At 36.2% G+C, this 17,601-nt stretch overlaps 1 protein-coding gene across 27 annotated transcripts in view; it reads right to left on the bottom strand.

The window, feature by feature from the left end:
• Tasp1 (taspase 1) overlaps nucleotides 1-17,601 on the bottom strand; it is a 288,360-nt gene that overhangs the window by 47,251 nt on the left and 223,508 nt on the right. For 25 of the 27 annotated variants that reach the window (XR_005728944.2, XR_005728942.2, XR_013439542.1 and 22 more), the window contains one exon: nucleotides 4,967-5,077. Coding sequence is in view for 19 of the 27 variants with exons in the window: in XM_005320468.5 (XP_005320525.1) it covers nucleotides 4,967-5,077 (111 nt within the window). In the remaining 8 variants the exon portion in view is untranslated. Of the gene's footprint in view, nucleotides 1-14; nucleotides 947-4,966; nucleotides 5,078-17,601 lie in introns of those variants that run through there. The other 2 variants (XR_013439540.1, XM_078051397.1) reach the window with 2 other exon arrangements.

Genomic DNA, 17,601 nt, shown 5'->3' with positions numbered 1-17,601 from the left:
TGATTAGGAACTGATCAGATTTGTCCCAGAGGATCCCAGAGAACCAAGATCCGCTGATAGAAACTTAAGTCTGAAAGAACTGTCTCAAGTTCCAGAGAGAATCCTCATTTGTCATTGCAGTCATTTATAAGCCAGAGGGCCACTTGTTGGTGAGAGGGTTTAAAGGCTTATTAGTTATCTATTGATGCATAATAAATTACCCCAAAATGTAGTGATGTAAGAAAACAAACATTTATTATCCCATAGTTTCTGTAGATCAGGAATTCAGGATTGGGTTCAATTATCAGAACCACAAAATTTAAAAATAAAAATAAAACGGCAAAGGAATTTAGTAGTGACTTTGTTGGATGATTCTATCTCAGGATCTCTGATGATATTTCAGTTAAGATGTTGTCTAGCTGTGTAGTCCTCTTAAGGCTCATTCAAATCTGAGCTACTTGAAGCGCCTCACTGGCTGTTGAAAGGAGATCAAAATTTTTTGGTACATGGACCTCTCCAAAGTGCTGCTTGAGTATACTCCCAATATGGCAATTGGTGTCCCAACAGAAAGAGCAAGGAGGAAGCCACAATGACTTTTTTTGACCTAGTCTCAGAAGTCACATACTATCACTTCTGTTTTCTTCTTATTCATTGGAAGCAAGTCTCTAATGTTAAGTCATGCTGGAGGGAAATAAAACTAAGTTCTACCTCTTGAAGGGAAAAATAGCAAACAATTTACAGATAAAAGACCTGTAACAAGGTCACACAAGGGACCTTGAAAGTTCCTTCCTATCTGATATTTTCCACTCTCTCTCTATTTAAAATGAGAAAATGGAGACTTAGGGATGTCAAATAACAAGTTAAATGTCACATCCCTAGAAAGGAGTAATGTCAGGAACCAAATGTGGGGCTGACTGCTAAGCATGTACCCAGGTGGCTTTTCATTTGTACACAGCATCGTCACCACCTATGGATGAAGAGGAAACAAAGGGTAAACTTCAAAAATGTCCTGTATTTGAGTCTTATCACCCTTGAAGCAGCTCACTAGGGCTCTTGTGATTGATATATTTGGTTGAGAAGAGACACCCAGTACAGGCTTCCTGGAAACTCCAAGTGGCAATGGGGTTTGACTAAAACTGCTTTTGTGATATAATGAGAACATTTTTTATGATTTTCAGAAAAGAATGTAGACACTGAAAAAGCTAAAGTTAGAGATTGTTTTGATAGTACTATTCTTGAAACAAAAAGAAATTAAACAATATATAGTATTCAGGTATTGTTTTAAATTTGGGGAACTGTTTTATTTTATTTGAATATATAGGGGGAAAAACTTCTTGGTTTATCCTGGACATTATTGGGAATTAAGCAGCCATGAGTTTATGAAGTTATATTTTCATGAGAATTTGAAAAAGCAATCAATGAGAAATCACAGTTCAAATCTTCAGTAAATTAAGTTGTGACCTGATTTGAAAGAATTGATAGGATATAGCACTTAAGAACTCACTTGATCTCCATGTCTGAAATAGCCCTCTTTTATAGGCAGAAGTTTATGACAGATGCTTGCAGGAAGCCACTCCTGAGCTATTTAGTGAGTTCATTCAGCCTTGAGCCAAGGAGATTTTGGTCTGGCACTGCACACTATTTCGTGGGCCACTCCCACTTAATGGATTATGCAATGCACGTGACTTCATTCTCCAGCTAGCTCCATTGGGCCTGGACAGCTCACCTCCTACCTTATGTGGCAGAACATTCTAATGGAATACCTTTGATTTTCCTCATATATAATAAAGCAAATGTGGGCTTCTCTCCCCACCTCACCTCCCACACTCCCAGTGTGAAAGCTCCATGGTTAAAATCCTGGCACCTTCCTATGCCTGCTTTTCAAAATTGCTTCCTGATCGTGTTGTCTTTTCATGGCCTTCCTTTTTCTTAGCTTTATCTCACCACCAGCATACTCCACATAGAAGAACTCTGGCTCAACTGTCCACACAGGACGTGGGCAGGAGATGCTTCTCCTCTTTACAGGTCCAACCTTCCATTACAAGGATATGCAATGAGAAATATTTAAATAATCCTGATGCTGTCAATGCTGGTTACTGATTGTCACTGTTTTGAATCAAACTCGAATCAAAGTATAGAAGAGAAGCATGGATAACAATAACAATAACAATGATTGCTAGAGATGAGGTACAATGAGAGAGGAAAAGAGATGTGCAGGAACTTCCCTCAACTTATGTAGTTGAAGGGATGAGGGATGGTTGATACAGATTATATTAGGTTGATGAATCAAGAGATAGTGTGCTAAACTTGCACATAAAATTAAAATATATTATTTCAAGTTAGAGTAGAAGTCCAACCAAAGTCAGGAGAGAAGGGGAGTGGGATGTGGTGTGAGTTGCGTTTTTGTTTTTGTTTTTATTTTTCCAGAACATGAAGCCACAAGTTACTGACTCATCAAGAAACAGAAACATGAGTGCATTCTAAAGAGTAAAAGTGTTTCCCACAAGAATAACCAGAACCAGAGGCTGACTGGTGACTCTGGGAATGGGGTGGCAAAGATGGCTTTTACTTCTTATTCACTAAATTGGCTCCATATATTTAATGCTTCTTTTGAGATAAAATAAATTAGTTTACAAATAACTACCTTGGTAATAGAATTCAACATGAGATAAAATTCTGTGACTTATCCTTAAATATGTATTTTTACAATGAACCTGAAAAACTGAAAGACAACCAAAAGGCCCTAATAATCCTCAGGACTGACTCAAGTGGACCAGAGTTCAGGATCAGTAAAGTGGGATACTCCTTTCTGGAAGGAAACAAACTAGGAATAATCCAACAAACAATTTTAATAATTCTCACCTCCCGAATACCAAGGGTTAGTTTTCTGAGTTTTTATTGAAGGCCCAGATAAATCTTCTGCATATGTTTAAAATCAATTCCCTCCTATCTAACTATGGAAGACTATTCAAAATATTAAACAACAATTAGAATATCAAGGGCTGGGGCTGGGGCTCAGTAGTAGAACACTCGTCTAACATGTGTGAGGCCCTGGGTTCAATCCGAAGTGACACATATAAATAAATAAAATAAAGGTGTTGTGTCCACCTACAATTAAAAACAAATTTTAAAAAATAATTAAGATATCAAAGAAGCAAACCACCATCTGTCATGGTTTAATCAGAGATGACAATTTAAAAATATATATGTTTGGAGTAGGGTAGGTAAAGAGAGATGATAACAAAAAGAATAATGGTGAGATTGATGATCAGAGTCCAGTTGACTCTGAGAAAGGTCTTTTAGATTAAAGTGCTTTTTTTTTAAGGAATGAATGAGAAGACTTTATGAAAATGTTTTGGGCTTCTGTAGAAAAATACTTTTTATACCCATTAAGAAATACTGAGTCTTCTATTTTATAGACTCATAGAAACTCAGGGTAGGAAAAGACCTGTACTATAGCAATTAACAACAATCATACAGTATAATCAGGTATCACCCACATTTTCTGTATACAAATTTATATAAAGGTTTGAACTACCACAGCCTCTGTGGATAAATATTATGCTTGTATATTGAAAAAATACAGAAGAATATATCAAAACACAGTACAAAATTCATACAATAGAATACTATGTAACAATGAAAATGAACAATTCCTGTCACATGTAATAATAAATCTAATGGGGCTTAATATTGACTGAAGACCAGACCATTCTTTTCTGAAAATAATGCATATTCTATGATTCTAGTTTTAGAATACAGGAAACCAGGCAAAACTAACCATGGTGTTAGAAATGAGTATATTTGGAGCCATGAGTGGTGGCGTACATCTGCAATTCAAAACCAGCCTCAGCAACTTAGCAAGACTCTGTCTCTAAATTAAATATAAGAAAGGGCTGGGGATATGGCTCAGTGGTTAAGTGCCCTCTTGGTTTAATCTCTGGTACAAAAAAATAAAGAGAGAGGGAGAGAGAGAGAGAGAGAGAGAGAGAGAGAGAGAGAGAGAGAGAGAGAGAGGGAGGGAGGGAGGGAGGGAGGGAGGGCGGGGAGAGGAGAGGAGAGAGAGAGCATATTGTTTAACTAGCAGGGGTCTGGGGGACTACAGTGAAATTCAATCTTTTTAATTTGAATGCTGATGACATGAGGTGGGTTTACTTTGTGATAATCTGTCAAGAAATCATAATTTGTGTACTTTTCTAAGTGTATGTATGCCTAAATAAAAAGTTAATTCATAAAATAAAATAATAGGACCCTGCTAGTTTATGTGCCACATTTACATGGATTTTTAAGAAGTACCTCCTTGGGTGCATGAAAAAGTGGGTAGTGGCAACTCCAGAAGTCTAGGCCTTGGTAAATGGAGGGTGGGTTGGGTTTCATACTCACTGATGGGCATGGCTAACCACAAAACCACACATCTACATGGATGTCTGCAAATCTGAAAAAACACTCATTTGACCCTCCCTCAGCCATAGTTTTATGAGGAGGGCAGGGCAGGCATCCTTATTTTACAGATGAGGAAGTGGCATGGAACAGTAAGACCAACGCACAAAGGTGTAAGAACTAATAAGCCATGGAGCCAGGACTAACTTCTAGACCAGCAGCTCTTCACATGGTTCTGATTCCTTTTCAGGAGTGGGGACAGGAAGAAATCTTCTGTTACTGTGTATACTGTTATGGGTCACCTCAAATGCTTTGTGTAATAAGGCAGAAGAGCAATACATTATCTAATTAATATTCTTAATACTGGACTTTACTAAAGCTCCCAGGTTCTGAGCCCACTTGGAAAATGTGCATTGAGTATGTACTTTAAAATAAACATTCATCTTTTGCATGTTTACCTGTGGATAACGATCAGTAGAATAGAGATGTCTACATGTCAATAGTGTACCCTGGCCTTTCCATAGCTTAAAATTATTGACTGAAGGACATAAGTCTTTTTATGTTTTGAAAAAGTGAAAAAGACACAATATGTGTGTGTCCAACTTACCTAGAAGTGTCTGTTTATTTTGGGAGGAGTCGGGCTCTGCAGAACATCTACATGATCGGAGAACAATCACTCCACCAAGTACACCATCTTCACTGGCTAGGAAAGGTGAACCTAGGCACAAGGGATTACAGGTCATTTTTCAGAGAATTTTACTTTTTTGATTTTTCAGTTTTCATTTGATTACCAGAACAAAAATGTGCTATGAATAAGAGCTTGGAAGATGCCCATTTTCTGACAGTCATCATTGTTCATACCTAGTATAGACTTGATGGCAAAGGCAGGCTTATGCCTGAACAGGAGCCATTTGGCAAAGACATTGCCAGATGCCGCCAAGATGACTTGAGTGGGGAATGGAGTGTGCATTACTGTATTCAGAATGGAATTGGAAACACTACCAGATTAAAGGACCAAAACACAAATACATGAAAAAATGTTCAACAACTCCCTTTGATCAACTCTTAGAGACTACTTACCAGGCTCTCCCTGATGTCAGGGATATACCACCAAAAGCTTTGATTTACTACCTTAAATTCAATTTTAAACAATAAGCCACAAACTTTATTACAAACATTTAAAAATGTTCCTGATGGTTTACACAAATAGGAGTGAAACTATATTTCTATTATGATTGTCTGGTAGTTAGAAACAGCCCAGCCTCTTTGAGATCTCACACACTGAACCATTGTAAGCATTTCAAGAACATTACATTTTAAAACCCCTCATTTTTCTTCCCCAAGGACATCTTCTTCAAACATCTGGCATTGCAAGTGAGCACGTGGAGAACAAATGCAAAATTAACCTAAGAACTATCAAAGAAAGTAGTAAAAATAAAAAACAACCAAATTGGATTGGGGGGGAGCTTCTGGTTAAACTTAGTAGATTAAATACATGCATTTATCTCCACTCTCTCCCTAAATCCAGTGAATTGGTGGGAAAGGAAGGAAAAAGGCATGACTCAAAAAGGGCAGAGAAAGAGGAAGTGGAGGGGAGAGGAAGGGACCTTTTAGTAAATGGAAAGGAGATGGACAAGCAATTGTTCACCTAACAGACCTACGGAAGCTGAAATCTAATTTTCTATAGGATAGAAGGAACTTAGAGTGAGGGACATCCACAAGGAACCTTCTAGTTTTGCCATAAAACTGAAAGGATCAGAAATTGGAGACTTGGAACTGAAGGCAGGGAAAGAGGCCAGGGATGAAATGAAGACAACAAATTAAGACCTGCTAAGATCACTAAGTTGTTTCAATTAGGCCTCTGTCTCAGGAAAGAGAGACCAAAACAAACAAAAATGCAACACAGGGAAAACAGGCAAATGGACTGAGCAGAAGTTAAAAAAAAAAAAAGCAAGATAAAAGATACACTTACACATTGATGAGACTGCAAATTAGAAACAATCACTTTGGAAAGCAGTATGGAGATTCCTCATAAGAATAGGAATGGAACCACTATATGACCCAGCTATCCCACTCCTTGATTCAAGAGAACTAAAATCAGCATACTATAGTGATATAGGCATATCCATGTTTATAGCAGCACAATTCTCAATAGCCAAGTTACGAAACTAGCCTAGGTATTGTCAACAGATGAATGAATAAAGAAAATGTGGTGTCTATACACAAAGAAATTGTATTCAGCCATAAAGAAGAATGAAATTATGTCATTTGCTGGTAAATGAAAGGAACTTATGAACATCATGCTAAGTGAAATAAGCTAGATTCAGAATGTCAAGGGCTAAATATTTTTTCTCCTTTGGGAATGCTAGAAAAAATAAGGAGAGAAATAAAGGGGTAGAGGATATCCTGAAAAATTAAAGAACAGTACAGTAGAAGAAGGGGATTGAGAGGAAAGGTGGAAGGGTGGGCAAGGAAGAAATACAGAATGAAATTGACCAACTGATGCTACACATATGTACATACACATCATAATGAATTCTATGTTTATGTATAACTATAATGTATCAATTTAAAATAATAAACACTAAATAAATAAAAGATCAGTAGAGTATAAGCCAGGGATCAGGGAAGGGAGTAAAAGAGGAAAAGAGGATGAGCTGGGGATTGTGAATGAGTAAACTATGTTATATGCATTTATGATTATGTCAAAATGAACCTCACTATTACATATTACTATAATGTATTTTTAAAAGCATTAAAAATGAAAGAAAAATAGGCTGGGCACAGAGGCACACACCTGTAATCCCAGAGGCTTGGGAAGCTGAGACAGGAAGATCTTGAGTTCAAAGCCAGCCTCAGCAACAGCAAGGTATTGAGCAACTCAATGAGACCCTGTCTCTAAACAAAATACAAAATAGGGCTGGGGATGGGCCTCAGTGGTTGAGTGCTCCAGAGTTCAATCCCCACTACCAAAGAAAGAAAGAAAGAGAGAGAGAGAAAAGGAAAGCAAAGTTTCCAAGTTGGGGGTGGGGGGTAGGGAGAAGATTACAAGGAAAAAAAAGATTACAAGGGGATCATAATGGCATCAGATTTCTCAACAGCAATACTAGAAGATAATAAATTATGGCACTGTCTTCAAAATGCTGTGAAAAGATTTCTAACCTCGAATTCTATATTAAGACAAAATGCCAATCAAGTGTAAAAGCAGAATGAAATTCTACAAAGTGTTAGAGTATACCTCCCATGCATTCCTTCTCAGAGAGTTACAGGATAAAAGGACCATGGCAAAATGAAGGAGGAAGCAAATAACGAGAAAGGAAATTGTTTCTGAAAACAAGAGATTTAAAACATAAAAGAAAAACGGATTCCCAGATGACACACAGCTACAGAGCAAGCTTAGAGAGCAAACAGTCCAAATTGGAGCAGGAAGACAGAGAAGTCCAGGAAGGAATTTCCAAGGGGAGCAAAAAAATAAATAAACTGACCAAATACATATTGGATTTGAAATTATTGCGAGGAAATGTTTCAGATTTTGAGGGAAGTAAGAGTATGGAAGAGTGGTTGTTATTTAAAAAAAACTAAAAAATAATGAGGCAAATGTTATCTATGAAAAAAGATAAGTCTTGGAACAAGAAAGGAAAGGAGAGGGTTAAGGGTACCTCAGCAGTGCAGCCCTTGCCTAACACATGTGAGGCCCTAGGTTCAATCCCCAGCACCTCAAGGAGATGGAACCACAGTATAGTATGTAGCTCATGTGAATAGCTATAGTAAAAATATATAAACTCTCAACATTAGTGAAATACAAAATAGAGATATAACACATTGAAAGGAGGAGGGGCAAGTACAGGTTCACAGAACTGAGATTAGAAGAATAAGAGAACTAAATCATTGCCTTCTCTGAGTGTGAAGATGATAATGACTAAATCTGATAAATAATATCTAAAATCGAAAAATTAAGAAATACTACTATCGGCATGTTATGTTGAAGTACAGATGTAAGTTTTAGAAGAAAAAGCTAAGGGAGTTAAAAGTAGTAGCCTCTAGGGAGAGAAAACTGGGAAGCAGATAGGTTGGAATAGGGAAGTACTCAATTTTATTATAAATCAGTGATACTCCTTTCAGACCATTGCTTGGAAAGAAAAACAACATAAATTGAAACCGGTAACTAGAGTAAATTTCTTAATCCTCTGCTTCTTAGAGAAGGGGAAAGGAGGTAGGGAACTCGTTTGACAAATGACTCTGCATTGGGCCTTGGTTCCATGTTGTCATGTCTGAAGTTGAATTTTCAGAAATACACTGCCATGAGGTGTTTTATTAACATTTTAGAGATGAATAACCTGAGGTCCGGAGAGGGTCAATGACTTTCCATAGCCATGCCAAAGTTCGTAGGGAATGCCACATCCCCCCACCTTCTCTGAACTTATGATCCTTGCTTCTTTTATAGCACTTCCTCTTCCTTTTTATTTGTTCCTTCTTTAGGAACAAAAAAACTCTGGACAATCTCACATTCTAACTGCCAGGTGGTTACTACTCAAACTCAGCACTTTTGGAACTGTTTCTTTTTCCATCAAATCCAGCAACTTTTCCTAAGCTTCTTATAGTTTACTCAAGTTCAAAGCTCTTTGCCTCTTCCCTCTCCAATAACTGAACACTTCAAACCAAGTCAAACCCTGTCAGTTCTGTGATTGTAATTGCACCTGCCTCTGTCTCTTTATTTCACTGTAGATACCCTCTGTGAACTCTCACTGTACTGCAAATACTGTAGTAGGCTCTAATCTGCCCTCCCTGCCCCAGTCAATCTCTAAATTAATAATCCAAGAAATGTATACTAGGTGCCAGGACACTTCTAGGCACTGGGAATACAGCAATGAACAAAACATATATCTGGTTGAATAGGATGGGGAAAAAGTAATACACTCAAAGCAATAAGGAAATCTATCCAGATAGGAGGGAGAACTGTCAAAAAAATAAATAATGGAGGGCATCAGTGGAGCATGGAGGATCAGAGGAAGCCTTTTTTTGGAAAGGTGCTAACCACCACGTGACAATCTGGAAAAAAAAAAAAAAACATTCCAATCAGATGAACCAGAGGCTCTAAGGCAGGCAGAGCTCAGTGTGCTCAGGAAATAAAAATTGTATACAGTGATATAGAGGAACTGAAGGAGGGAAGGAGAAGAGAATAGAATATGAGTTGAGGGTAGGGGGCCAGATTATGGACAGTGATAGATTTTATGTGTACCTGTAAAAGGTTACTGGGCTATGTGAAATGAACTGGCAGGGCAAGTATTAAAGCAGCAAGTCTTTGGCTGAGAGATAACAGTGGCTTGAGTGAGTCTTGTGACAGTAGAAACTATGTGCAGAGGTTAAGTCTGGGATATATTCTGCAAGTAGAACTAGCAGGGTAGTTCACAGAATAGACATGGGAGTGGGGAGCATGGGAAACAGAAAGAACCAAGTTCAGTCCCAGAAGAGATATGCATCCTATATATGATCACATCATTAAACAACCCAAAAACCTTCAGTGGTTCCCTACTGCCTATAAATGATATCCACACTCCTTATCTTCCTATTTATTTTTACAATTCAGATGTTTCAGCCAAATTAGATTTTCTATACTCTACTCCTGTAGAATTTCATCTGGGATCACTGTTGGGGACAGCCCTTTCTGGCTGTACTCCCAGCAACTCAGCGCATATCTGTACTCCCAGAAACTCAGGAGGCTGAGGCAGAAGGATCGATCACAGTTTTGAGGACAGTCTCAGCAAATTAGTGAGATCCTAAGCAACTTTGTGAGATCTTGTAAAAGATCTCAAAACCAAAATAAAAATAAAAAGGACTGGGGATGTAGCTCAGTGATAAAGCATCCCTGGGTTCAATCCCCAGTACCAAAAAAAAAAAAAAAAAAAGGATAGTATGTGAATGCTCTGAAAGGGGGCAGGGCCTCAGGCTACCATGGAAACTTGTAACAGAGCTCTTTAGCTTTGATATGTGCACATTCAATAATTTAACAAAAGAGTGATTAGGGTATATCCGAAAATTCCAAATTTTCCATGGAAAATACTTAGATTGTTATTCTTATGTGAATAAGAAAAAAAAAAAAAACACTGACTCAGGCAGAAGATCTTGTTAAGTCTCAGGGTAGCAACTATGTATTATCAAGCAAGGAATAAATCATTTTTTTAATCCCTTGCCTCAGTTTGTTCTATTATAAATCATAGATATTAAAAGACATCTTTTAGCTACCTTTGAGGACTGGTATGAGAACTGAATTTATATATATGAACTTTCTTTGGTGATAGTAATATTGGTAGTAGGAAGACACTTCAGAATTTTGCTGGTGTTTCAAAGATCATCATATTGAACAGGTCTGTTACTGTATCTGCCCGGGTAATCTTCTACAACAGCTAGAACCAGTGCTCAATTTGCACTCGGTGATAGGATGGTGGTTCTAATGCGTATTAGTTTCACAAGTTAAAAACACTAAATAGTCTCTGAAAATAAAAAGCTAATTCTTAATCGTACTGATAAGAAAACAAAAATTAACATAGAATGACATACTGGATGCTAGGTGCTTTGTATACCCCATATGCGAACTGTGGGCAAAATGAATAAACTTAAGACAATTCAATGTTCTATTAATATATGTACAAAGCAATTGGATAGATTTAAGAGATAAATAAAGAAATAAGAAGGTTAAACTTTATTCACCATAATAAAATAAGTCTTAAATAGCTCCTTTAAAGACCTAAGTCTGTAACTGCTACGGAATGACACTGTAATTACAGATTGTAAGGGACACATTCAAATGTGTGTAATCTGGACATTCATTTAGGTTGCAAATGTAGACTGAATATAAATAAGACACCTACTTACCCTATATGTGCTATTGCCTTTAAGGATGAAGAAGGTGAAGCAATATGAGAGGAAAATCACTTCAAGTATTAGAGAACTCAACAAGAATATTAATCCATTGCCTTTTGATTGCTAATAACAAACTCCCAATTAAAATAATTTCAAGAAAAAAAAGTGGGAATTCACTGGATCATAAAATCCAATGGGGGTAGGGGAAAACAACAAAACTAAGCCTGAAATGATCAACTGTGACCACAAGCCAGTGGAGTGGGGTGATTGGAAAGACAATGGATATAATACAGGGTCAAAGATATGGGAAATTAGGATCCAAGATTTGCTGCTGTATTCTTGAATTTGCGGCCAGTCATTTTTACCTCTCTTGCTTTTCCCCACCTTGTCTGAAAAATTGAGACATGGACTCTAATATGCACAGTCCTAAAAGTATTTTCAGTTGTGGAGCTTCATCTCTACTCACAGCAGCAATTAGCATTACCTGGTGCCAGAGAAGCAAAGACAGAGTTCTTTTGCAAAGCCTAACATTCCTCTTCAACATGTGAGAACATATCAAGAAAGTGTTGTATGGCTAGAAGGCAGCTACAAGTGTTCCATCTTCCCAACACACTTAACAAAGAACTTCTGTCTTTTAAAAATACATTTTTTGCACTATCTTCTTTTTAATGTCTATATGCCAATTGTTTGAATGTCATTTTTCTCTTGGAAGAAAAACTCATATATTGAATACACACATACACACACACACACAGAGGGAGTTTGGAGATCTGATGAGCAAGAATATGAAGACTGGAAATATTGATTATTCTCTACTTAGAACACAAAACCCTAACTTCAAAAGAACTAGAGAGATATAAATATCCTTTACACTCAGAAGCAGGATAACAGTCTACACTTCCTCAGAGATCAGAACTTTTTCTCTAAAGATGCACTTAAGTCACAAGCTTGTTAACTTATCTTCCATGTGAAATATAAACAGAATGGCAGGAAGTCCATAGGATACAACAACAGGAGTGGATCACTAATTTCTCAAGTATTAGTTCCATTAATAAGATGACACTGCATTCTGCATTTGAGGGGAAATCCAAGAGGTTGCCTCCAGTATTCATCTTTTACCCACAGACTTGAAATCTTTTTTATGACATATTAAATTTTCATATGCATTTGAATATATAAGCTGTTCCAATGATAAAACTACTACCATACAGATAATAAATTAATTTTAAAAAGGTGTTTTAATTTAACTAGATTCTATCATTTGCTGCTCATACAAAAATCCCAAAGGGAATGAGCCTGACTACATTCATTTTATAGATAAAAAACAAAGGGAAAGAAAGTATCTAAGACACAGGGAAGTAAGTGACAGGCCTAGGGAACAAAGAGGAAATGAAGAGCTGGACACCAAACCACTGGCCCAAGTCCTCTATCTATAAACTATAAAGACTATACCTCCTCCTCAAGAATCTACCCTGGTCACAGCTTGTAGATGTCATTATTATGTGTTGATAAGCACAATCTTAAGAACTGCAATGTAACTTTTCAAATAGAAGACTTGAATGAGAGTTAAGTTTGACTAGTGACAATTATAAAACAGTTTATCTACCAAAATCTAAAACTTTCACTGTTATCTTGGTTTGCATTTCTTAATTATGAATAAAGTTAAATGTTTATATTATGGTTTGGATTTTAAATGTCTCCCAAATGCTTAAATGCTAAGGACTCTGTCCCCATCTGCAGCACCTAGACTTACTAATTGTAACTTATTATTCAAACACTTTCCCCTCTACTCCCTCCTCCTGCTATAGTTTGGGATCTTCAAGTTTATACCAAAAGCCTGTGTGTAAAATGTGTAAGCCTCAGATTGAAGCTATTTGGAGGTGGTGGAAACCTTAAGAGGTGTGGCCTAGTGGGAGGTCTTTTTGCATGCCCTTGAAGGGTAATGTGGAACCCAGTCTCCTTTTCTTTCAAGTCCTGGCCATAAGGTGAACAACTGCTTTGCCAAATACTCCCTGTCATGACATGCTTCCTGGCCATGGCCACCAATGCAACTGTGTCAACTAACCATGAACTAAAATCTCCCAAACAGTGAACCAAAGTGAACATTTTATGTTTAGAAGTTGATTATCTCAGGTATTTGTTACTGTAAAAGAAAGCTAACCATTACCACCCATGACTCTCCCCAGCTCTGGTGGTCACCATCCTACTCTCAATTTCAATGAGATCAGCTTTTTTTTAGATTTCACATTCTGAGATCATGTTGTTATTTATCTCTCTGTAAAGTGGAAGAGTTTCTATCAGAGCTTGTTAAAAGACAGACTTGACTAGTGTACATCTTATGGGCAGCTATCATTTGACTCAGATGTAGAGCCTAGAAGTGGAACAGCATCTTGTGGTCATGAAGAATATAGTCACCCTCTAAAGATAGCCAAACAGATTGAGAGTCTAACCCCTGATACACCGTGGAGTCACTGTACCAGCCTAAAAGCACTCCAGGCTTTCAGGCTTCTTTTTTTCAGACTTCTTATGTGAGAAAAAAAAAAAGTCCTTGTTTAGTTAAGCCTTTATAGCTAGATCTGTCATATCAATCAAACATAATCCCAAATTAAAAATGTATTTATCCACTTCTTTATTGGGTCCTTGGGTTTTCTCCTTACTAATTTGCTACACTCTTTATATTAAAGCTATAAGTCCTTGACAACATTTGTTGCAAATATTTTTCTACAGTTTGTCAATATCTTTTGATTTTTCCTTATGATTCTTTTTCTTTCTTTTTTGGAATAGAAATATTTTTAATGCTTATGTGGCTAAATTATCAATCTTTTCCTTTAAGGTTTCTGTGTTGGGAGTTTTACTGGAAAGGCATTCCCTAATGAAAAACCAGGCAAATAACTTGTCCATGTTTTCTACTGGCACTTTTACAATTGTAGTTTTTAATTTTAAAAGGTCAGTCCTTCTGAAATTAATTTTGCTGTTAAGACTGTAGTGGAGATCCTGTGGTATTTTGTTTTGTTTTGTTTTTACTAAATGGTCAGCCAATTGCACATCATAAATCTGTTGAAAAATTCATCTTTTACCCACAGACTTGAAATCTTTTTTATGACATATTAAATTTTCATATGCATTTGAATATATAAACTGTTCCAATGATAAAACTACTACCATACAGATAATAAATTAATTTAATTATTAGAGCTTTTTAAGTATATTCTGACTGGGCCAGTTTCCTGTACTTACTGATTATTTGTAATATTTGCTACTTTCATATGATTTAAAAAATAGACTTGTTTAAAAAATATTCTTGGCTTCTACTCTCACTGGAATTTTTGTATGGACATAAGTTACTTAAGTTAATTGTGACTTTGCTTAAGAGTCAGGAAATTCTGATAAATTTTATCTAGGAAAGCCTAAAGATAGTCAGTTATATCTTTGACACACCAAAATCCTGGGGCCATGTGGATTTTTAAAGAAATATGATATGGTACTCCTAAAATAAAATATACAAGAATATCTCTACATAATTTTAAATGATCTTTCTGCCTTCAATGAAATAAGTATCTTCTGGAATACCCTGAGATATAAACTTAGTTTTATAAAATATTTTTCCTATGCTCAGTTCTGATCTATCTTATTTTGTTTATCATAGCCTATAATCAGTATTCATAATAGCAACAACCTTCAACCTATTCCCACAAAACAGGGCAAAAACAAACCAAAACAAAAACCTCTTATTTCCAAGAGAGGTTGGATAGCAAGTTTTCTGTGAATGAAGTGAAAATACTCTGGATTGGAAAATTTTTAGGTCACCTAGTCATAAGTATATGAAAGACTCCCTGATACCATCTTTAAAACATAAACCATTAAAATTCTGAGGAAATGAGGCTTTGCTTTAGATTCCATATGTGTTAAAAACCTTATTGTATTTACAATACAGTTCAAGAAACCAGCGTTTATGAGCAATGCCTCTTGCTTCTGGAGGACTGCTGGTGTTTTTAATCTGGACTTGGTAAACACAGTCAATATGATCAAGTAGTACAGATAAGTACACTAGAGAGTCTCCACCAATCACTGCACAAAGACTTTCAAACAACACTGGACTTTAAGAACATTATACACTCCTCTGTTGCTGCTTCTCCTAGGTTTTCCCTTCTCTGAATTGTTTCCTTGCATATCATATTTTGCCATGTGTGCAGACTTGACTCACTTTCACTTTTTAAGGTCAGTTCACTGCACAGAAACACATAACACTGACACCTTCCAGCATGCTTCTCATTCCAATGTACAGTCAGTTTAAGGGAGCGTTGGGTGTTCTCATGAACTTTGCCTTCAACTGTGACAAAAAGTTTTTCATAGTTTATGTCTGGAAAGCTTGATAAAATAACGATTATTGACATTCTACTTCCTATTGAGTTTCTAGATGTGACATTTTTTACTTTTATTACTCTATTAAGAGTACAGTCAAGTAATTACAAAAATTTATTATCAATGCTTGAACTTACAACTATAGATCTAGAATGTACACCCTTTATATTACAAACTTAACAAAATTGTTATGTATTCCATATAATGAGTTACTATATCCCAAATTGATATAAGGGAATTACCTATTAATGCAGGAGGATATTTATACAGAAGATAAGACTTTAACTAGACAGTGTTTTAATGCTATGATATATAGGATTTTGTATTTCATTTGAATATACTTCTCTATGTATTCCATTTTTAGTGAAGTCACTGAACATATTAAATCCCTGCTGTAGACTCAGCACTCTCCCAGACAATGTGTACATAGACACCAAAAAAGTTGTTCCTATTGCAACTGCTAGAAGAAAAATAGGGTCAACATGCTAACATTTTAACATTGATTTTCTTAATAAGAATTCCAAAGCTCAAGAAATAAAACTAAGAATTAATAAGTGGTATAATATCAAATTAAAAAGCTTTTGTACAGCAAAGGAAACCATTAAAATTGTGGAGAGTCTACACAACAGGAGAAAATATTTGCCAGCTACTCTTTCAACAGGTGATTAATATCCAGACTATATAAAGAACTCAAAAAACTTAACACCAAAAATAAGAAAGAAAAACCCAAATAATCCAATCAATAAATGGGCAATAAACTAAACAGACATTTCTCAAAAGAAGAAACACAAATGGCCAACAACTATATGAAAAAATATTGAACACCTTTAGCAATCCAGGGAAGTATAAATCAAAATTGTACTGAGGGCCTGGGATTGTGACTCAGTGGTAGAGCATTGCCTGGCATGTGTGAGGTACTGCATTAAATTCTCAGCACCACATACAAATAAATGAATAAAATTTTAAAAAGTTCATCAACAACTAATAAAAATATTTTAAAAAACTATACTGAGATTTCATCTCACCCCAGTTAAAATGGCAATCATAAAGAATACAAATAACAATAAATACTGGTGAAGATGTGCGGGGGGAGATATACACTGCTGATGAGACTGCAAATTAGTATAACCATTATGGAAAGCAATATGGAGATTCCTCAAAAGACTAGGAATGGATCCACCATATGACTCAGATCCCACTCCTTGGTATTTATCTCCCCTGAAACAAAAACAGCATACTACAGTGATACACAAATACCAATGTTTATAGCAGCACAATTCACAACAGCCAAGTTATAGAACCAGCTGAGGAGCCCATCAACAGATGAATGAATAAAGAAAATGTGGTATATATGCAACAATAGAGTTTTATCCAGTGATAAAGAAGAATAAAATTATGTCATTTGCTAGCACTGGAGAATATTTTGCTAAGTAAAATAAGCAAGATTCAAAAAGTGAATAATTTAATGTTTCATCTCATATGCAGGAGCTAGAAGGGGGGTGGATAATAAAAAAAGGAGTTGAAGGGGAAATCTCATGAAAACTGTAGAGAAAGAAACAAAGTAGAGGAAGGGGACTGAGAGGGAGAGAAAAAGGGAGGACATGGGAAAGTCCTGGGAAATAAAATTTACCAGATTATGCTATGTCCATATGTGAATACACTACAATGAATCCTGCTTGTATATAATTATAATGAACTAACTGAAATAATAATAAAAACAGAAGGGAGATCAGTGGAATAGAGCAAGAGGATCGGGGAGGGAGGAGGAAAGGGAAAGGAAAAGTACTGGGAGATGAGATTGATCAAATTATGTTGTATGCATGTACAAATATGTCATAATGAATTCTACTTTTATGTATAATTATAATTTACTGATAAACTTTTGAGGGGTTCTGAGTATTGAACCCAGGACCTCAGGCATGTTAACTAGGTATTCTACCTACCACTGAACTACGACCCCAGCTCTAATTCTTTTTAAATTGTTCCTGAAAAACTTACAAGTCTGTTGACCAGACAAAA

This window comes from Ictidomys tridecemlineatus, chromosome 5 (assembly GCF_052094955.1).
Source record: "Ictidomys tridecemlineatus isolate mIctTri1 chromosome 5, mIctTri1.hap1, whole genome shotgun sequence".
Taxonomy (NCBI): domain Eukaryota; kingdom Metazoa; phylum Chordata; class Mammalia; order Rodentia; family Sciuridae; genus Ictidomys; species Ictidomys tridecemlineatus.
The sequence above is the reverse complement of the archived record's forward strand: the minus strand, read 5'-3'. Positions and strand labels throughout refer to the sequence as shown.